General features: G+C 41.0%; 1 protein-coding gene across 5 annotated transcripts in view; it reads left to right on the top strand.

Moving 5' to 3' along the window:
• The first annotated feature begins 3,492 nt into the window (after nucleotides 1–3,492).
• The window catches only part of KIDINS220 (kinase D interacting substrate 220), a 117,955-nt gene continuing 98,973 nt past the window's right edge, over nucleotides 3,493–22,474 (top strand). For 4 of the 5 annotated variants that reach the window (XM_014792150.2, XM_014792151.2, XM_087437190.1 and 1 more), the window contains exons 1-3: nucleotides 3,493–3,631; nucleotides 16,229–16,372; nucleotides 21,894–21,992. In XM_014792150.2, coding sequence (XP_014647636.1) covers nucleotides 16,265–16,372; nucleotides 21,894–21,992 — 207 coding nt within the window. In that variant the 5' untranslated portion in view covers nucleotides 3,493–3,631; nucleotides 16,229–16,264. Of the gene's footprint in view, nucleotides 3,632–15,870; nucleotides 16,010–16,228; nucleotides 16,373–21,893; nucleotides 21,993–22,474 lie in introns of all 5 variants that reach the window. The other variant, XM_087437189.1, reaches the window with a different exon arrangement.

A 22,474-nucleotide genomic window follows, 5' to 3' on the forward strand; every position in this document is an offset into this window, starting at 1 on the left:
AGGAAGTGTTTCAGTTATATTTCACACTAGTTATAACATTGCAAGACATCAGCGTTACAGTCCATAGGTATGAAAAGGAATAAACGGCTTTTGGCATGAGTTAGGAAATACTTATTATCAAAATAGATATAATTTACTAATAATTGAGAGAGGAGAATGTGATACAGTAGGATTATAAAGCCGCTGTGTTTTTCCTCAGGACTGCTCCTGTAAATGCTCTATGTCTGCTTCTTGCTTCTCATCCCTGGATGAAATTTTGAGTAGGTCTCATAATTTTCACAATTTTTCTCATCACTCTTAGATCATAAAATATTACCTAGTCACCTTTGGTCATTAAAAATTCTCATTTTAGTAATCAATGCCTGGCTTGGTATAATAATATAATATTTATATTATTATATCAACAATATAAGTATTAATTAATATATTATATTATTAATTGATACATTATTAATTATTATATTAATAATATAAATATAATATAATAATAATAAAGCTGAAATTAAGCTTCCTCCCTTCCCCAGTTCAGACCTGCAGTGGAGGGCGGAACCCTACTGGATAAATCTCTTCTCTGCTTCAGTGCTTCCCTCTTTCCTCTCATCCTGCCATCCTTGGACCTGACTCTCCTCTCTTCCTCCATTAAAATGTTGGCTAAAGTAAAGCCTGTTTCTAGTAGCTTCTCTCCATGCTGTTATCTGGACTGCTTTAAAAATATTTAGAAAGGAACAACCTGTACACGGATTATCTTCAGGGTTTTTATTTGGGGGGAGAGGCGGTGAGGAGGTTCAGGTGGTGTAGGCGATTGTCTCTTCAGTGTCTGGGACTGACTGTCCCACTTCTAGACCAGGATTTGCAAAGCTCTTGACTGAGAACCCCGCATTGCCCTGCAGCGGTACCTGGGACACCTAAGCTGGAGACCCCCCACTTCCGGCCCCCACCCCCCAACCTCGCTTATTGTCGTGTTCCAGTTTCCCCCAAGAGAGAAGTCCTAGTTGTGCTGGTTCACTACCACTCAGTATGGCTCACACGGGTGGGCAGAGCTCAGCCTAGGCGTGAGCCTGGGCCTGCCTCCCGCCTGGGCTTGTGGTGGGGGGGCGGTTTCACTAACCAGGCAATGCTGCTGGAGTTACAGAAATTACCGGGTGAAGGGGCTGATGGGGCGGGGCGGTGGTGGCGAGGTGGGTTGGAAAGGTGAGGATTATCATGGGGGCAGCTCTTCTCGAAATGGTGTTCCATGGGGGAAGGCACTTAAGAATTCAAGCACTGTTTCCCTGAGTCATCATTTCACTAACCAACACACTTCAGTGAGAACTTTCAGTGCCTTTGACCCAACCTCTGATACATAATTCACATTTTTCCTGTGTGTCCACAAACTCGTCAAGAAAATCTGTCAACTGCCTTGCTGACTACCCAGACAGTTCATTATGTTTAGAGCACAGGTTTCCATTCTGGACCTACAGATCCCTATGACCACAAATTCCAATACCCGTGTCGCTTTCACAGTCAGTGGGGTTACTAAAAAGCCAACCAGTATTCTGTGTAGGTCCTCAGAAAATTGTTTGGCATTAAAAAGGGATGTCCATATTTGAAATCACTGATTTGGGCACAATGGGACCAAAACTCAAGTCTGAGAATGGTGTTTCACTGGAATCAGTGGGGGATATATTTTTAAATTTCTAACAAGTGGCAAGTCTTGATTTTTAAAAGGGTCCACAGATGGTTCTGACGTGCCAAAGTTGAGAACCACTAAAAGCTTCTCCCAATGGATCAACCTGACGACTCATGGAAAATGCCAGCAGGGAGTATGGCTCCATCAGATGTTGGTGTGACACACATGGGACAATGAGCGAGTACCCCAAAGTGCATGATGGAGTCGTAAACGGTGTGGTTTCCTCCTTAAAGGCTTGCCAAGGCCAGACACTGTTCTAAACAGTGTGAGGGGAGTTGGTGTGGAATAAGAATGGAGTGAACCTTATAGTGGGGGAAAGACCAATCAATAGGTTAAATACGCTTTAATACATACTTTTGAGTACTGACTGTGTCCTAGGCACTGTGGAGTAAGAAAGTGAATACAGAAGATGGAATGACAAACTCAGCTTGAGGTCATCTAGGAAGCCACCCAAAAGAGGGGACTGCTTAAGCTGTATCTTAAAAGACAAATAGAATTCATCTGTTGGAATCAGTTGGACAAGAGACAGGAAAGAAGGTCCAGGTGAGGGAACAACACTTTGGAAAAGAACGAAGATGAGAAAGAGCATGGCCCAGTGTCGCAGGAACTGTAAATACTTGCCAGCCTGGGAGTGTGGGCAGGGTGGGAAGAGAACAGTGGACAGAGCAATGGCGAGAAGTTTGGCAGGGGCCAGTTTCTGAGGAGCCTTGCACGTTACGTACTATTTGGAAATTTTTTCCGTGGAAATGGAAGGCTACCGAGGAGTTTACTCAAAGAAATAACATGATCTCCAATCACCTGGAGAATTTGGACACCAGGCTAGTAGGGCACCAGGAGAGGCAGGAGAGTAGTTGGGAGCTTTTGGTATAGTCTTGGTGAGGAGCTTCTGAAGACTTTAAACAGATCAGGAGTGATGACAGTGGCTACAGTCAGGCGACTGGCTGGTGGGATGACCTTGGCGAGGGGAGGAGGAGGAGTTGTATGACTTCCCAATTCCTGTCTCTGTGGATGGGGGCAGGAGCCAGGCCCCCTGACAGTAGCAAAACAGGAGGAGGATCACATTGGGTATGGGAGGGTCATGAGTCCAGCTTTGGCTGAACTCTGGAGACATCAACCAATTTAAGGGAGGTGGAATCTGAGAGAAGCAGCCAGAGAAATGGTAGGAAAACTAGGAGAATTAAAGTCACAGTAGCCCAGGGAGGGGAACATTTCCAGGAAGGCGCTGTGAACGTAATGGTTGTGAATGGAAAGCTGTCAATCGCATTTGGCCACGGGCAAGACAGAGGTCCCTTTTGCAGAGAGACAGGGGTGGAGGCCAGACTGCCAGGGCTGCAGAGAGGGGAGTGAGGAAGCCGGGGGTGGGGGTGGGGAGTGGGGGTGAGGAGGTGGGCTCTCCGGACCAGGAGATCAGGCGTTCAGAGAGGGCAGAGACCTCGATTCTGGGTTCCAGAGGGAGGAGTTTGAGCTGGCCTTCATTTGCAATGTATTTGTAATGTCTTCTGAAGTTATAATTGTGGTTTATTTCTCTGCATAAGCTTTGATTATAATGGTAAACAAGGATTATAAACTAACCATAATAAGAAGAGTGACACTGACAATGAAGAAAATATTGCTGCGGCGCTTGTCAAAAATACACCTATTTGGATGCCAGAGGGAAGGGGCGGAGGTCTCCGGGGACGCTTCCCCCGCACCTCGCCGAGCTCGCGCGCAGCCCCCTCCAGCCCCGCCTCCTTCGGCACCCCCGCCCGCCCGGGGGCGTGGCCACTGACGCCCCGCCCCGCGGCCCCGCGGCCACGTGACCTGTCAGTTCGGGGAGACGGAGGAAAATGGCCGCCGGGTGCGGTGAGGGTGACGCGCTGAAAGCCGGCGTCTCTCCCTTGCCCGTCCTCTGACAGCGCCTGGAGCACAGCGGGCCCTTTCCGCCCGAGCTGTGGACGCCGTCCTGTGGCCGGTTGTGAGACGGTCAGTGTGGTGGTCGGCTTTGCGGGGTGAGCGGGGAGGAGACGGGGGCAGCCCGGAGGGCAGGGGGCGAGGCCGGGTGGGGGGCCGCGGCCGGGGGCCGGGGTCTGACTTTCCGGGCGCATCTGCGCGGTGGAGCGCCGGGAAGGTCTCGGACTTGCTGTCTCAGGGGGTCAGTCTCTTCCGGGCCGAGGGGCGTCTCGGGGCTGGGGGCGGGAGGGTGTTGGGGAAACAGTCATCTTCTTTTCGGGGAGCAGCCGCTGGCACCCGCGCCGCCTCGAGAACCCCGGGGGCCGGTACCGCCGAGGCCGCGTTCGAGGTTTTCCCCTGGGCTTCCAGGGGCGAGGTGGTTGGCTTTCTCCCTTTGCTTTCTTATTGGGCTCCATCGCCCCATTGTCCTGCGCAGGCCTTTAAATGCCTCGCAAAATATGAGCAAGCGGTTGCTTAGGACGCTTCCATGATGTATGTATAGGGAAGCGATTTATTTGTCAGCCCTCAATGTTGGATTATTTTTCTTTCGAGTTGTTTTCACATATAGGAAGGTTTAAACCAATGAAGAATATTTTGTTATTCATAACTGTTTATTGGAGCCATCTCTGCCAGCCGCTGGGGGCGCTGGTTAAAAATGTAGCGTTCTTAGCCTTACCCTCAGAGATTCCTATTCAGTTGGCCTGGGGTGTGGTTCAGGAATCACCGCTTCGGACGCGAAGGGGTGATTCCGATCCATTTTGTCACTGCTTGCACTTTGACGACGTTGAGGATCAGACGTCTAACATTTTTTAAAGCACTGGAGGGGATCTGATGCAGAGCCAAGGTTGAGAAATGCAGCCACAAGGTTGTGTTCTTTGTTCTCCAGCTTTACTAGCATGGACACTTTCCTCAGAATCATTTTGGGGTGCTTGTTAATATGTCAGTTTCTGGGCCCACCCAGACCTACTGAATAGGATTCTCTAGGGGAGAAGCCCCAGGAATACGTGTATTGACAAGCTTCCCAGGTATCTTTGATGTACACAAGTTTGAGAATCTTTGTTCTACACTCTGTGTGTGAATGATTTCCGGATCTGTTTTTCCAAATACTGGGTGGATTCTCCAACTCGGCTTTTTTGGAGCACCTCAGATTCAGCCTGGCCAAAGCACCCCGCTGTCTCCTTCAGCCAGCAGGAGTGTTGAGGGCGGGGGGGGGGGGGGGGGCGATAACCCTGCAGAGGAAAGTCCTGCCTTCCTGCTGACTTCCCTTTTCCTGTTAATGGCGGCACCATCCTCCTGGCACCTGTGCTTGGCATCTAGTCATCTTTGACCTGTTCTTTTCATCTCCGATCAGTCACATAGTTTCTTTTATTTCTACATCCAGAATCTCTCTTCTGGATATTTTGGTAGGTCAAATGGTCAATATGAGGGATTTTGTATTCTTCAAGTTCATCTCTCTCATTTCTTCTCTGTCCCCACCACCTGTCCCCTCTCGTGGGCTGTTTTGGTGATTCCCTGACTGGTATTGAGGTTTCTGATTCTGTGGGTTTTTCTGGCCTAGACCACATACCCTGCTGGGAGATTAATTTTCCTAGGATCATGTGAGTGTGCCATCCCCCTCTTCCTTCTTTTTCTCAAGAATGTCAGCTTCTCCACTTCATCTGCTGCTCTGTTAGTTAGGGCTGTTTAAAAGGCAAGGAGCAGAGACTTACTCTTTTACCTCAGGGAAAAGGAGACTTATGGGACTGAATGAGAATCAGCAAGAAATCAGGATCCAGGCAGCTCTGCCTTCTGCATCTCTCAGGGACTACATTTGTTTTCTCACTTATGAGGAGTCTTTTTCTCTGTTTGTATCTGTTGGGTTCTCTCTCTGCTGACTGGCTGTCTCAAAACTATATCATTTGTGCATGGCCCATAATGACTGGGTCTCTGGTTTCTCATTCTCTGTTCTAGAGAGAGGAATCTGATTGGCCTAGCTTATCTCTTTGAGCAGTCACATGTCGCAGGTCATATGCCCATCCCTGGTTATGGCTGGTGGTAGAGAGCATGGCTGTTGAGGGTAGCAGGAGCTGTGGGCAAAGTCCTACAGAAGAGGCATCTTTAGCATACCTATGCAGTTATTCAATTTGACGGTTATCTGTGTTGTTTCTACTTGCTCTAGACCTGTAATAGGCTCTGGGGATATAAGAATGAAGGAGAGTCAGGCCTTATCCTTGAAGAGGTTACAGAGCTAACCAGCCTCACTTTCCAGTCTTACCTCTCACTTTTTACTTAAACATTCCATCCGTGCTATTCATTGTTTCCTGGGCATACACTGCATAGTCACTCAGTTAACACTCTCTCCATCTGTTTTCATGCTGTTGCTTTTGCCTGGTATGCCCTTTGTTCATTTCCCACCTATTGGACCCATTCTTCAGGGATCAATAAAAAATGATACTTCCATGATACCCCAGCGGGAGTGGTAACTTCTGTTTAGAACTCGCATGGCACTTTGGGTTTCTCTAGCACTATTCCACCTTGACTTGTAGCATGGATTTATCTGGTTAGTGCAACATTTACTTTTTGAATTATGTTAGGCAAGTTACTTACGTATGAAACCTGTTTTCTCATCTGTAAAATGAGAAATACTGTTTACTTAACAAGATTACTGGAAAATCAAATAAGATCATAGATATAAAAGCATCTCATAAACTATAAAGTGTTATGAGATGTTATTTTTGTGATGAAGTTCTCTTATGTCTCCTGGTGAACAGTAAGCTTTTTGAAGGCTTGATAGGAATCTGCTAAAGGCTATTATGGGCCTTGCACATGATGGTGCCCTGGAAGTATTGGCAGAACAGATGAGATCTTGCTGCCTGGGCTTTCTTCATTCACCTGATGTCTATTGTGCCTTTCCTGTGTTCCTGGAAATGTGTCAGGTGCTGGGGAAACAGCAGCGACCAAACCAGACATGTTTCCTGCCTGGGAACACAGTCGCTGCAGTCAAGTGCAGTGAAACTTTAAGGAAGGCGGCTGTTGGAAGAACCAAGAGGAGGGGGAGGAGAAAGAGTAGGATGAGGAAGAGAGAGGAGGAGGCCCTAAGCTGGTCTGGGAGGAGGCGGTCAGGGAAGCGTCACTGGGGAATTGATATTTCGATTGAGACCTGAAGGCAGTCTAGAGGTTGTTCCGGCAAAAGTGTGGGTAGGGGTGGGGTTTGGGGTAGGGGGAGAAGATCCTGGTTCTTGTGAAGGTGAAGGGGAGAAGGACAGAGAGGAGGATGGATGTGGGTTGAAGGTTTTTGTTTTAAGATAGGTGGGAATAGAACCTGTTTAAAGCATTTACTTAAGAGGGAAAGTGGGGTTAATCAAAAGGCAAGCCTTGGGGCTGGCCTGGTGGTGTAGCAGTTAAGTTCGCGCGCTCCCCTTCAGCGGCAGCCTGGGGTTTCACAGGTTTGGATCCCAGAACTGCTTGTCAAGCCATCCTGTGGCAGCGTCCCATCTAAAGTAGAGGAAGATGGGCGCGGATGTTAGCCCAGGATCAATCTTCGTCAGCAAAAAGAGGAGGATTGGCAATGGATGTTAGCTCAGGGCTAATCTTCCTCTTAAAAAAAAAAAAAAAGTGAAGCCTTTGAGGGAGGGATTGGGAGACCTGGCCTTCGAGGGACGTAATTTGATTAACGGGGGACGCTCCAGATCAAACTCTTGATTTATCTTGTTAGAAGCCTGGCTGATGGGAGTCATTTCATAACTATTAGCTGTGGCAGACTTTTCTCCTGTGAAATTAATAAATGTGATGTGACTTGATCAAATTCAGTTCAGGAAACATTTATCAGTTCTTTAATATGCACAAGAAACTGTTTTAGGTGCTTCTGAATTTGTGAAGGTAAGATTTGTGAAGTTCCTGCCATTAAGAAACTTAACAATAAAGAAGGGAAGGATGAATGAATGTGGAGATTACCAGAATTCAAGCATAGAATGTTGAAGAATCAGCAAAGCCTGCTGTAGTATTTCCCCCCTAAATACACAAAGAAGGATATAATGAGCCCTCATGTGCCCATCCCCCAGCTCCAACGAGCGATCAACAATATTTTGCCAATTTTATTTCAGCCATTTCCCACTTCCCCCAACCACCCCCTCCTTCCCCCAGTACTTTAAGGAGACCTGAGCCTCTGTAGGGCAGGAATAATGTCTTATTCAACTTGTCAGTCATAACCCCTAGCACAGTGCCTTGCAAATTATTGACTGCCAATAAACTATTATTAGATTGAACTGTTATTGAATTATAGCTGTGTAGAATTGTATGCATTTTCTCAGAATTATATGACAAGAATAGATCACCTTTCCTTAATAGATTAGTTTAAAGGATATCTTTTGGGTAGCTTAAGGCAAAGCAGCTTCAATTTTATAAGATTTTTTTTTTTACTATTAACATTTTCCGCTTAATCTTAGTGTAGAGGAGTCTAAGTCTAAAGTCTTAATCTTAGTCACTATCTATAGGAGTGATAACTGTGTTATGTTTTGTATATCTAACTGTGATACACATACAGTCCACATAATGGATTGGAAGAGAGAGGTAATAGGATTTGAAAATCTAAGATTTTCAATCTTTGTTTTCTTTAACAATTGAGGTCAATGTCTATAGCTACTTTACTGTGCTCATTCCAGTCTTGTGTGATATTGTAGTGAGGAAAAATATTTGATCTAAATAAGGGCTTTGTCAGACATTTGTGTGTGTATTTTAAATTTTTATTTTAAAGTAATTGCAAACTTATAGAAGACTTGGTAGGAATAGTACAAAGAACTCTCTTTTACCCCTTACCCAGATTCACCAAGTATAAAATTAAAATTTAGTTTGCACATAGCATATGTAATTATATTCCTGTTAATTCCATAACCATTTATTGCAGATGTACCAAGCCTTTACTTAGTTGCTGAGGATGAAAAGATGACTAGGATGTGATCCTGTTTTCAAGGATTTCATAGTAAATTAGTAAAAGCTTGATACTGAAAGTATGCATGAAGTACAGTCATGTGTCACTTAACAGTGGGGACACGTCCTGAGAAATGAGTCGTTAGGCGATTTCATTGTTGTGCGAACACCTTAATGTGTACTTACGCAAACCTAGATGGTATAGCCTACTACACAGGCTGTATGGTACTAACTTTATGAGACCACCGTTGTATATGCGGTCTGTCATTGACGGAAACGTCCTTATGTGGCATGACTGTATAGGTGTGCCAGATGAAACTGTCCAGGACAGGGCATGAGAGAATCAAGGGGAAGAAAGGAGGAAGAGATCCCAGAGGAGGTGACCCCTGAGCTGGATTTTGAAGGAATGTTTTGGTTTGTTAGAAAGTTAAAGCCAGGTCCGGATTCCAGGTAGTTGGATCAGTATAGGCATGCTCATTCATTCATAAATATTGGTTATCTACTGTGTGCCAGGCACTGTTCTACGTGCTGGAGGTTCAGCAGCAAACAAAACAGAAATAGTCCCCACTCTCATTGAGCTACATTTTTGAGGTGAGGTGGGGAATGAGGAGGCAGACAAAAAATTAAAAAATGGTGTCTTGAGTGATGCTAAGTGCTATTTGGAGGAATAGGCAGGATTATGGATGGGGAATGAGAGAGGGGGTGATGGCTGTTTTATACACAGTGGTCAGGGAAGCTCTGATCAGGTGACACTTGAACAGAAACCCAGCGTGGCCCGAGCAAAATGAAGAAGGAGGGTGGCAGGAGATGAGCTCAGGGAGGTGGAGAAGGGGTGGAATAGATCAAGCAGGGCCTGGTAGGCCGTGGTGAAGATTTGGGATTTTATTCCGAGTGAGAGGACAACTGTTGGGGAGTCTTGAGCACAGGATGGTCATAATAAGACTTAGTGATTTAGGAGGATCACTCTGGCATGTGTATGGAGAAAAGGCTGGGGTGGTGGCAAGGACTGCCACCCAGGCCCAGGAGTGTCAACACCGGGGAGGGCTCTAGGAACTGCATTTTGGGTCAGTGTTGCTAAATACTTAAATGAAAAGAGGAGAAAAGGAGGCTGGACCATGGGAGAGGCCACATTCAGGGATTTATTGTGTCATTTCTGGAGAATACAGAAATTAGGAAGTGTTGGGCAACACGGTCGCTATTGTTGCTTTGGTGTAGTTTGTAATGGGGGAAAAGTTATAGAGTGCATCTACTAACCATTTCACTTTTTTGGTGAAAGCATTTTGAATATACCAAAAAAATTCTGTTAGCCTATTATATTTGCAAGTTCTAAAAATGAGCTTACTGCAACATAAAGATTTTTTTTCTAGCCTTGCTATTGGCTATTTCTGCCATTTCCAAAAATAACGTCAAGACATTAATTTTCTTGCTAATTGTACAGAAGAACATACAACCTTATATTGCCATTAGACAAAAAATACTGTGGACAATAGATTATAATGATGCCCATTCATCCAAGAAGTATAGTGTCTTCTGTGGGCGAGGAACTGTGCTAGGAATTGGATATTTGGTATAAAACAAAAGACAGTAGTCCTTTCTCTTATAAAGCTTATATCCTAGTAGGAGAGACAGCTATTAAACAGGTAAAAATTACAAGTTTAGAAAAGTGCTGTGAGGGGAAATAAAAAAGGATCCTATGAAGGAAACAAAAAGGATCCTATGATAGGGAATAGTCCAGGTTAGGGGAATCCGCTAAGAAAGGGTAGTTAAGATATGTTAGTATTCTTTTATGTAAAATAGCTATTTGTTATTGAGTTTGTATGTGTTAAGCACCATTTTAATCCCTTTGCATGTAACTATGCAGTTATTTAAAGATGGTGAAACTTAGACCCTGAGGTCAAGAAACTAGTCCAAGGTGATAAAATATTAAGTAGTAAAGTCAGGAGTCAGACCAAGGCACTCTGGTTCTAGGGTCCATACTTTTAACCACTACACTAAACTGTACTTTAAGAACGCCTTTTTGAAGAGATAACATTGAAACTGAAGGTTGGACAATGTTCGTGTTTTTGTCTGTGTTCAGATATGATTCCCAGGTGGTCTTGTTTTTGTCTTGACATCATGGTCACAGAGTGACTTTATCTGATTTGTGTGTGCTGTGAAATTGTTTCTGTTCACATGAGAACACCAAGGTCTAGCTGTGCATGCCAGGCCCATTCCTGACAGTCAGGGGCTGCTTTTCTCTTTCTCAGCCCCTATTTTGTAGGCATTGTGCTAGACATAAAGTGGGTCCTGCCTCAAGAACTGGTAGTTTAGGGGAGATGTGGACAAGGATAAGTAAGATGGAAAGTTGAGTGTAGTGTGAGTAGTCTCAGTTTAGAGGTATGCACAGGGTGTGGTGGAGTCCCAGGGAAGGGGCACTGGCCCAACTTAGAGTAAACAGCAAGTCAACGAAGGCTTCCAGGAGAAGAAATGTTAGAGCCATGTCAAGGATGAGTAGAAGCTAGCCAGGCTTATATGGGGAGGATGGGCTTTCTAAGCTGAGGAAGCAGTAAGTGCAAAGGCCGGGAAAGAACAAAGCACGGGGCAGCCAAGGAGCTGCAAGTCAGTTAGTCTGGCTGGAGCTTGCAGTGTGCATGTGAGTGGGGAAGTGGGTTTGGGTAGAGGGTGGGAGGGATGGGGCTGGGGAGTGGAGAAAGAGATGAGGCCAGAATGGTAGGATGGGGCCACATTGTGAAGGATCTGCATGCCCTCACCATCAGAATCAAGAATTGAGTTTATGAGTCGTCATTGCTTTGCACAGAGCAAAGCTTTTCACAGGAAATACAGAATTGAATCTTTATAATGGCTTTAAAAGGCTTAAAGATGTTAGTTCCTTGAATAACTTGTGAGTAATAAAGCCATCATCATCTGTTCTCCCAGCGTGAATTTATGGGGAACTAATGGAAGGATTTAAGAGCAGTATATTTTAGATCACTCTTGCTTTAGTGTGGCAACTGGATTGGAGTGGGGAAAGACAGGAGGGAGGAGACACAAGTTGGATGACTGTCATGTTGATCCACATGACAGATGGTGCAGGAGACATTTTTAGGACAGGTATTTAGATCACCACAGTTTCCTCTTTTCTGGAAACAGTACCATGTGACCTTGTAACCCCCTGCCAACCCTGTGACTATAGTTGTTTGGTTCCAAGTTGACACCTGACACAGTCTGGGCAATTAGAGAGCCCTTTTCTGGGGCTTTTGGATTTGGGAACAAGGAATAGTCTGCTTTTTCTGTTTTTAGACACTATCTGATTTAGGGCTAGATAGCTGTTGGTAGCCATATTCCCACTTGTGTAGAAGAAGTTGGTCTATAATGAAAGTAGGTTAAGCCAATAGAGAATGAGAATTCTACTGGCATTTGAGGTCCAGTGGCATCCACCTTTCCTACAGTGTGGTTATGGGAAATAAACCAGTATTCGTAAAATAAATTTCCTGTTTTGCTTAGGCTAGTTTAAATTTGTGTCTTGCACCCTTAGGAGTTTTGATTGGTATAGACGGTGAAGGCCTGAAACTAAGGCACTGAGAGTGGGGTTGGCTTATCTCAGACCTTAGGAGGTAAATTGGACAGAAAATGGTAGCTGTTGTACTCTGGAGAGAGCTTTGGTAGATGTTTTCGTAGAGCGGATGTGAGGGTGGTGTTCAAAATGAAGGGAGCAAATTGAGCAAAGGCAGCTGTGTGGAGCAGCATGGCAGGTGGGAGTAATTTTGAGTGCTTCATCTTGGCTGGGCTGTAGGATGGGGTGGGGCTGGTAAAAGAGGGAAGAGCGGGTAGGTAGAGCCAGATTCTGGATGCCTTACTGAAGTATGAGACTTGATCCTGTAAGAAGTGGGAACAAATGAAGGTGTTGGATGTTGGTGATGACTGTTAATAAAAATCTCTTACTTGTTTCCAATGATAAAAGTATCACATTCTAGAAAATAAAGTTTCTAAAGAAAATAAAAATTACATTAATGCCATTGCCATTTGATCTGTTTCATCTCAGTATTTAAAAATGTGTATATTTTAAATAGTTGAGATGCTGTATATCTAGTATTTTCTTAGTTGTTTTTTCTCCCACTAACAAGCATTTTTCTGTAAATACATTTTTGGAAACCTTTGATGACTGTATATTATTCTACTATGTGAATGTATCATAATTTATGTAATCCTCCGTCTCTAAGATTTTTCTTCTTATGAATAAAATTGTGCTATATTTAAAATCTTTGTCCATATTTCTTGTGTTTTAGAATTGAAGTGAAGTTACTAGATCAAGTAACTTTTTTTGAGGATTTTTTAAAAGTTAGGTATTATTGAAGTACAATTTGCATACAGTATAATTCACCCTTTTTAGCGTCCAGTTTTGAATTTGATAAAGGCATATAATTGTATAACTACAACCAAAGTCAGGATATAGAACAGTCCATGAACTCCCCAGATTCTTTTGCACTCTGTTGTAGTCATCTCATTCTGCCACCTTAGACCCTGAAAACCTCTGATCTGTTTTATGTCCCTATAGTTTTCCTTTTTTAGAATGTCATATGAATGGAATAATACAGTGCAATAGTTTCTGTCTTCTGTCTCCCAAAGATGGACTTCCATTCCACATGCAAAACATGTTCACCCCATCCCAAGGCCCCGCAAAGTCTCAGCTCATTACAGCATCAAAATCTCATTTGAATATTGTCAGCTCAGAAGTTCCAAATCCCATCATCTAAATCAGGTATGAGTGAGCCTCTGTGTATAGTCCATCCTGAGGCACAATTCCTGTCCATCTCTGAACCTATGAAACTCAAGAAAAAAGTTACATACTTTGAAATACAATAAGGGGACAGGTGTAGGATACCAGTTATAGACATTCCTGTTCAAGGGCGGGGTGGGAAATGGAAAGAAAAAAAGGAGTCACCAGTCCCAAGCAATTTTATTCTCTTAACAGATCAAAAGCTTTTAATTTTGATGAACTCTGATTTATCAATTTTCTTTTCTTAAGGACCATGCTTCTAGTGTTATATCAAAGAAATCTTTGCTTAATCCAAAATAGTCTATGGTTTCTTCTAGAAGTTTTGTGCTTTTAGATATTACATTTAGGTCAATTTTGGGTTAGTATATGTATTTGGTGTAAGGTATGAGTTGAGGTTTGTTTGTTTATTTATTTGCATTTGGATGTCCAGTTGAATAAAACGAAGTTTCTGCTCTTTTGGAACTTACCTTCTAGTTGTGGTAGATGGACAACAGACACACAATATGTTGTATTTCGATGGTGGCAAGTGCTGTGGAGAACATAAAGCAGGGCAAGGGGGTGAGAGTGCGGGGACCGCTGTGGAGTATGTGTGAGGTTGACATGGTCAGGTTAGACTTTCCTCGTAAAGTGACTGAAGGAAGTGAGGGAGTGAGCCGTGTGCAGGTCTGGTGGAAGAGAAGTTTTGGCAGACAGAAAATCTGGTGCAGTGGTCCCCAGGTGGCACAGTGCTTGGCCTGTTCAAGCAGTGAAATGGGTAAGGGGGAGTGGTAGGAGCTGAGGTCAGAGGAGTAACACCTTGTCACTTAGAGTCATCTACGCCGAGGTAAAACATCTGGTTTTACCTTGACTGCTTTGAGAAGCCATTGGAGAGCTTTCAGCAAGGAAGGATGTAACCTGACTCGGTACTACTCAAGGTGTGGGGCTTCCAGCAGCATCACCTGGGAACTTGTTAAAGATGCAGATTTAGGGGCTGCACACAGACCTACTGTCAGAATCTCTGAGGGTAGAGCCCAGGCATCTTGTTTTACAAGCTTTCTAGGTGATTCTGATGCATATTATAGTTTAAGAAGCTCTGGTCCAACTTACGGGTTTCAAAAGATCACTCTGGTTCTCTTGTGGAGGATAGACTGGGGGGAAGGCAAAATGGAAGTAGGGAGAGCAGTTACGATTTAGGTGAGAGGTCACGGTGGCTTGGACCAGGGTGGTTGTGAGGGAGGTGGTGAGTAGTAATGAGATGTATAGTATGTATTATAGGTAGAACCAAAAGGATTTGACAATAGACTGAATGTAGAGTGTAAGAGGACGAGATAAGTCGTGGATAATTCCCAGGTTTTGGCCTTGCAAGAATGGAGCTGGAGCTGCCATCTACTGCAATGGAGAAGACAGCAGGAGGAGCAGTGGAGCACTTATTTTTATTTGTAGGTGGTGGTGAGGATGAGGGTTTGGGGGATGGATCTGGAGTTTGGGGTTCGGATGAGTTAAGATGGAGATGAGTGTGAGTGTTGGGAAGAGAGAGGTGGGCATTTTTTTTTTTTTTTTTTAAATTTTTTGTTTATTGCAGTAACATTGGTTTATAACATTGTAAAAATTTCAGGTGTACATCATTGTACTTCTATTTCTGCATAGATTACATCATGTTCACCACCAAAATACTAATTACAACCCATCACCACACACATGTACCCAATTATCCCTTTCACCCTCCTCCCTCCCCCCTTCCCCTCTGGTAACCACCAATCCAATCTCTGTCCCTATGTGTTTGTTTATTGTTGCTATTATCTACTACTTAATGAAGGAAATCATACGGTATTTGACCTTCTCCCTCTGACTTATTTCACTTTGCATCATGCCCTCAATGTCCATCCATGTTGTCACAAATGGCTGGATTTCATCGTTTCTTATGGCTGAGTAGTATTCCATTGTGTATATATACCACAGCTTTTTATCCATTCGTCCCTTGATGGGCACTTAGGTTGCTTCCAAGTCTTGGCTATCGTGAATAAGGCTGCAATGAACACAGGGGTGCATGTACCTTTGCAAATTGGTGTTTTCAAGTTCTTTGGATAAATACCCAGCAGTGGAATAGCTGGATCATATGGTAGTTCTATCGTTGATTTTTTGAGGAATCTCCATACTGTTTTCCATAGTGGCTGCACCAGTTTGCACTCCCACCAGCAGTGTATGAGAGTTCCCTTCTCTCCACAACCTCTCCAACACATGTTGTTTCCTGTCTTGTTAATTATAGCCATTCTGACGGGCGTGAGGTGATATCTCATTGTAGTTTTGATTTGCATTTCCCTGATAGTTAGTGATTTTGAACATCTTTTCATGTGTCTGTTGGCCGTCTGTATATCTTCTTTGGAGAAATGTCTGTTCAGGTCTTTTGCCCATTTTTTAATTGGGTTGGTAGTTTTCTTGTTGTTGAGATGCATGAGTTCTTTATATATTTTGGAGATTAAGCCCTTATCAGATGTATGGTTTGCAAATATCTTCTCCCAATTGTTAGGTTGTCTTTTCGTTTTGTTGATGGTTTCCTTTGCTGTGCAGAAGCTTTTTAGTTTGATGTAGTCCCATTTGTTTATTTTTTCTATTGTTTCTCTTGCCCGGTCAGATGTGGTGTTTGAAAAGATGTTGCTGAGACTGATGTCGAAGAGCGTACTGCCTATGTTTTCTTCTAGAACTTTCACAGTTTCAGGTCTTACATTCAAGTCTTTAATCCATTTGGAGTTAATTTTTGTGTATGGTGTAAGGTAAGAGTCCACTTTCATTTTTTTGCATATGGCTATCCAGTTTTCCCAACAAGAGAGGTGGGCATTTTGACAGCTGAGCTCTGGGGCCTTGTCATCACTGCTGCCAGTGGAGGTGTATTTGTACAAGTTTAAGGTTAAGAATGATAATATAGTTGGTAGTAACTTAGATTTTTTTCTAATCACAAATGATGTGTATTTTATCTAATCTGGTTTTAACAGGTATTGGAATAAAGATAACTACAGCTTTCTGTGAAAATGTCAGTTCTGATATCACAGAGTGTAATAAATTATGTAGAAGAAGAAAACATTCCTGCTCTGAAAGCTCTTCTTGAAAAATGCAAAGATGTAGATGAGAGAAATGAGGTAAGATCAAGTTTCTAAAATTCTTTTCACAAACATTTGTTGACGACCTACTATGTACAAGGCACTGTGCTAAGGATAAAGGTGAGTAAGAAATACGTAGTTCTCACCCTCAGTAGTATTACCTTTGGTAATAATTTCTTATAGTTAAAAATACTTCAGATTCCATATTTTTGGAATATATTTGAACTTATATAAGTGATTGAATGTTGAATTTAGATGTATGATTGAATTTTTTTTTCCCAGATGGAATAATCAATATTCAGGAAGTTTGATTAGTAGAATCTAAAGTGTTTCTAAGAATTTTTATAGAGCCTTTGGATCCAATCTTCCTATAAATAGATTAACCAGACAAAATTAGAACTTTTTGAAATATTTTCTTTAATGGAGCCCAACTGGCTTCCAGAGTTGTTCATTCCGCACACCGTGGGACCCTACATCTCTTAAGAGACAGTTAAACAGGTCATGTGTTCTGTTTAATAAGACAGGGAAGTATGTGTTTACCATTTTCCTTAACTTATATTAGGTATTTCTACTCAACAATATAAGTAAATAAAATGTTGATCTTATTTCATCATGAACAGCCAAGCTGCAACATTTTAGGGACTAATAAACTTTTTGTATGAATTTTTTAAGTGGCAAAGTATGTATTTGTTTTATAAAACTTAAGAAAAAGAATCCTGTTTCTTAAAACTGTATTTTCAATATAGTGTAATTTTTTTGTCAGCAGATAAGATGAATGAGGAGTGATTTTAGTTTTATACATATGTATGTATGTGTATATGTGTGCACATATATGTATCTGTGTGTAGACAAGTAAAGAGTTTTATGTGTTTTTTGTTGTGGGAAAAAACACGTAACATAAAATTTACCATCTTAACCATTTTTAAGTGTATAGTTCAGTGGTGTTCAGTAGTGTTAAGTAATTTACATTGTTGTGAAATATCTCCAGAACATTTTCCCCATTTCCCCCTCTCCCTAGCCCCTGGTAACACCATTATACTTTTTGTTTCTGTGAATTTGACTACTCTAGGTACGCCTGTAAGTGGAATCATACAGTATTTGTCTTTTTGTGACTAGCTTATTTCACTTAGCATAATGTCCTTAAGGTTCATCCATGTTGTAGCATGTGAGAAGATTACCTTCCTTTTTAAAGCTGAATAATATTCCATTGTACATACCTATCACATTTTGTTTATCCATTTATCTATTGATGGACTTTTGGGTTGTTTCCTTCTCTTGGCTATTGTGAATAGTGCTGCTCTCAACATGGGTGTGCTAATATTATAAACATTTTTAAACTGCTGAATCAAGGGTTCTTACTTTATTATTATTTTTGATACGGTATACCAAATTTCATTAAATGTTAACTGTCATTAAGAAAATCTTGATATAAAAATTTTATCATTGCAATAACATTATGATAGCTGATATTTTTATTGAATATTTATGCAAATATTATGGCAATTATTCTTTTTATCTTAGCTCATTTAATTTGAATAACAATTCTATAAAGAATAATACTGTTATTTATCTTGATTTACAGATAAATGACTTAATCCCTCAATTTCCTATCCAAGGTATTATCTGGTAAAACCCAAATTTGAACTCTGCTTTATTTGGCTTCAAACAAACTATAATCTGTTTATGCTCTACTGCCTTTCTTTGAGTCTTCAGAATAAGTTCATCTAGTAATAATGCCTATATTTTCAGTGTTTCTATATGAAACAAATTATATTTTGGTTAGTTAACATCATTATACCCCTCTGTGATTATAAATAGTTAAGAATTGTTATAATAGATAAGAGATAAAATTTATAATTGGAGGGCCGGCCCCGTGGCTTAGCAGTTAAGTGCGCGCGCTCCGCTGCTGGCGGCCCGGGTTCGGATCCCGGGTGCACACCGACGCACCGCTTCTCCAGCCATGCTGAGGCCGCGTCCCACATGCAGCAACTGGAAGGATGTGCAGCTATGACATGCAACTATCTACTGGGGCTTTGGGGGAAAAATAAATAAATAAAAATTAAAAAAAAAAATAATAAAATTTATAATTGGAGATTGTTCATTATTATAACAGAATTACTTACAGAAATATGTAGTCATCTTATTAGCATGTATTAGCATATTTGGAATAGTAAAATGATGATAGTTTAAAAAGATTGTTTTACTTCTTAGACATTTTCTTTGGTAACACTGAGAAAAGAGCTTTACTTGGAAGGAGAAAAATAGCATATCAATAAGCATAAAATTATATTAATCTTATTCCCATAAAGAATGAAGCATATTTGGTATAGAGCTTAACTTGGCATCATGCATGAGGAGCATTTCATGGATATTAATGATATTTATATCTAGTTTAGTAGTGTATCAATTTAAATTGGAGTTTTAAAATCATAATTGAAACAACCTGGGATGGTTCAATTATGGCTCAGTGCGAAAGTTGGGGAAAAAGTAGCTTTCTCAAGGCCTTTTTTTTTTTAGCATTTTGCTTCTATAACTGATAAAATTTAATTTTTATAGTGTTCTAAAAAGTTGCTTGGACTTTCTTCCCTTCTTTCTTGCCCTTAAAAGTACAGTATTTAGTTACCTCATGTTAATGTGTTTTGATTATCAGTTTTGAAAAGGTCTCTTAAATATTATATCAATAAAATAAAATGATATGGGGAAAGTTGCCTGATACTGTGCTTAGCATGTAATCAGCTGCAATCAGTAAATTTCCAGAGATAATTTCCTTCCTCTTTTTCTTTCTACTTTATTTATAAACTAGAGAAATATCTTGGCTTGTGAATATTCTTAATGATGGCAAATTTTTGCCCTTTGTAGAGTAGTGAAGGGATTTTATTTTTTTTTACTTAGTTTTGAGTGGAGCAAAAAGTCACTCTCCGCTCTTCTTGGTACAAGGGTACAGTGTTGAGGTTGGACGTTATTCTCCTAAGAAAATGAAGCGGGCTCTAAATTCAAAAGATGGATTTTGTTATGTGCTTACCAGTAGACTTGGAAGGAAATTTCAAAGGAGAATTTCAGAATGTTTTAGTTTCACTACAATTACTCAAAGAAGTATATATCTTCCAAAGGTGACTAATTTAAAGGGCAATGCTTATTTAGGTCTAATACACCTAAATAAATAGAAGTGGGACCAGGTGGGAATTGGGAAGAGCAAAACAATGCTGAATAGATGTTTTTGCATTGTAGTCTTCTGGGAAGCTGAGATAAAAGTATAGTACCTGTTGTGGCGAACTTCACTTGGTGCACAGTGTTCTGTTTTGGCTTGAGGTCATTATAAGTAGAGTAGGGGTCATGTGAGTTATGTGATCATGTGTCTTTGGAAAGAAATGGGCTTGGGATTTGCTGGGATCGGGGGGTTAGGTAGGAAAGGGGCCTTTAGTGATTAAGTTTGATGTGGAAGAATAAAGTCATGACTGTTTCTAAGTTATTCTATGTCTCCACAACTGTAGTTACTAGATTGGTTAAGCAAGAACTAGTAGAATAAATAAGATATATTTTGTGATAAGGCTCAATTTATAAGGTAACTAATCTTCTATCTTTGGGAATCTAATAAAATTTCGTATCAACCTTTCCTGTAAATCATTTATCTTTTTGGATATTGTAGCTGCAAAAGATGTATCGTTAAGAATTGCTTTGGGCTGCGTGTAACAGCTCCTGGAAAAGTGGCTTAATCTAATTAAGGTCTTTTTTTCCTCACATAATGATGAGCTGAAGGAGCCATTCCAAGGCTGATGTGGTTTTGGGATATCTGCCCAGGCTCCTTCTGTCCTTCTGGCCACTCCTCACTGGGTGCTGCTTAATGCACATCAGCCATCTTAATACAGCTTCAGCACTGTGTCTACATATCGGGCAAGAAGAAGGAAAAGGGGTACAGGCCAGCCAAGTTAGTCACATTACCGAGCTTTCCTGGGAGACCCAGCCAGAGCAGTGTCATGGGACTATTTCCAGCTGCAAGTGAGGCTGAACAATGTGGATTTTTTTAGCTGAGCACACTGCTACTCCCAACAAAATCCTGTCACTCTGGACACTGAGTAGACAACTTATAGTTTCTGCAAGAGAAAGTTATGACTATTCAAGTCTTTCCTTTGGCTTGTTTCTAGTTAGTCAAGCTTATATTGTCTTTCATATTTGTGTTATAGGTATTTATACACATCTACATTATTTTATCCCTCATACTCTAGAAGCAACTATCTCTGTAAACTATCTGAAATGTGACTCTGACCCCAGAAAGTAAACAGAAAACTCTTGAGTCTTTGGAATTACTATTTTGAAAACTCTGATGTAAAATTCATGTATCCTTAGGGCCATGGATTCAGAATTAATTGGCTTTAATTTATATATTATACAATGACTTTGATATCTCACTTTTTATCCCAGTTGATTAGAAGGGAGAGAAGGATGTTGTAGAAGGTATGTCAAAGAAGTCAGAGCTGATGGAAGCAAATTTAGTGTAATAATTGATGTCTGTAGTTATGACTCAATCATAAACATAATGTGTAAGGTAGTCTGTTAATAAGAGCAGTGTGTGCACTGCCTTTTAGAGTAATGGTTATCATAAAAGTTATAATCAAATTTAATGTTTAAAGGGTAAACTTTTTCACCTGGAAAATCTATTTATGCACAATACCTCATTCCCTAATGACCCTGGTTGAATGACATGTGACTACCACATATAATTTAGTATCCATCGTTATATAAGAATGTATTTAATGCGATTTACTTTTTGCTTTGTTTAAACCAGTAAAAGTGTTAAAGTGGTTAACACTTTACTTGTTTTATTCTTATAATAGCAGCTGTCATATTTTGCCAAATATTATAATTATTTTCTTGTTTGTATGTTGCCACTAATAGATTTTTAAGTTCTTTGAGACTTTGCTCACTTATTAACTCATATTGGCCCGGGCCCTGCCCGCTGTCTCAAGGCTGGGGGAGCACTATTTCTTACTGCTGTGACTCATCCTGGGCACACAGGCTGGGCAATTCTGATGTAACTGGAAGAGGCTTTAGTTTAATGAATTAAGGTTATAAGGGAAGGCTTAACGAAACTATATATATGTATTACATACAGCACCTGTATTGTTTTTATTTATTGTTTTACTTTTCTCTCTCTAGTCCTGATAAAACATCTTATAGATACGATTAAAACCACATTCTATGTCATGTTCTAACTGTATTGTTATGGAATTTGGTTACCATGGATATCCTAAGATTTCTATATATATTGTGGTAATTACTTTTCAGAGCCTGGTATTATTCATGTTTATGTATTTTGAATGAAGGTGCAGTGCTGAAAGCAGATTACTAATGCTGTGGTAAAAACAGTGTTTCGTTTTCTCCTTGACTTCTACATTATTAGTAAACTGAAAACTAAAGATTTCAAAGGTGTTTGTAAATTAAAGAAATACTTTAAACAGTGCTTAACATACCATTATGAAAATGTAAGTGTAGTGTGTTTAACTGGTGTTTCAGTTGAAGAACAGCACCTTGACAAGTTCTCTGTGTCGTTTATATTCTCCAGTGTGGCCAGACTCCATTGATGATAGCTGCTGAACAAGGCAATCTGGAAATAGTGAAAGAATTAATTAAGAATGGAGCTAATTGCAATCTGGAAGATTTGGTATACATTGAAATAATTTACTCATTGTCTTCTTTTTCTTTAACTTTGCTGTTTGTTTTTAAAAAATGATTCAAAAGCAATAGATTACAAATTGTGCTTTCAGATATATCTCAACTTTGCCCAAAAATATGCTGTCAGTTTTTTTAAAGGGGTAATACAGAAGAGAAATTTTTACTTTCAATGAAAGATCTCAGCTCTTCATGTTTTTTATGTATAGATGGCGCTGGCTGAATAGGGAGCTCATATACATCAAATTAAGTACCTGCCTAGAAATTATCCATGTGTGAGTCGTATTTTTAAGTAACTCCCCATAATAGTATCTTATCATTACAAATATCATTACCTATGGTAATAGCTAGAAAGATGTGGTCCCTTCTGATATCACTTCTGAGGGATAAATCACTGTTCAGGAGGCTTATGGTTCCTCTACTTTCTTTGTCTCCCAGGAATTGTTTTTTAGGGTCACACAGCTACAGCTGTTT

The sequence above is a fragment of the Ceratotherium simum genome, chromosome 11 (assembly GCF_057802395.1).
Source record: "Ceratotherium simum simum isolate JZ-2026a chromosome 11, ASM5780239v1, whole genome shotgun sequence".
Lineage (NCBI taxonomy): Eukaryota > Metazoa > Chordata > Mammalia > Perissodactyla > Rhinocerotidae > Ceratotherium > Ceratotherium simum.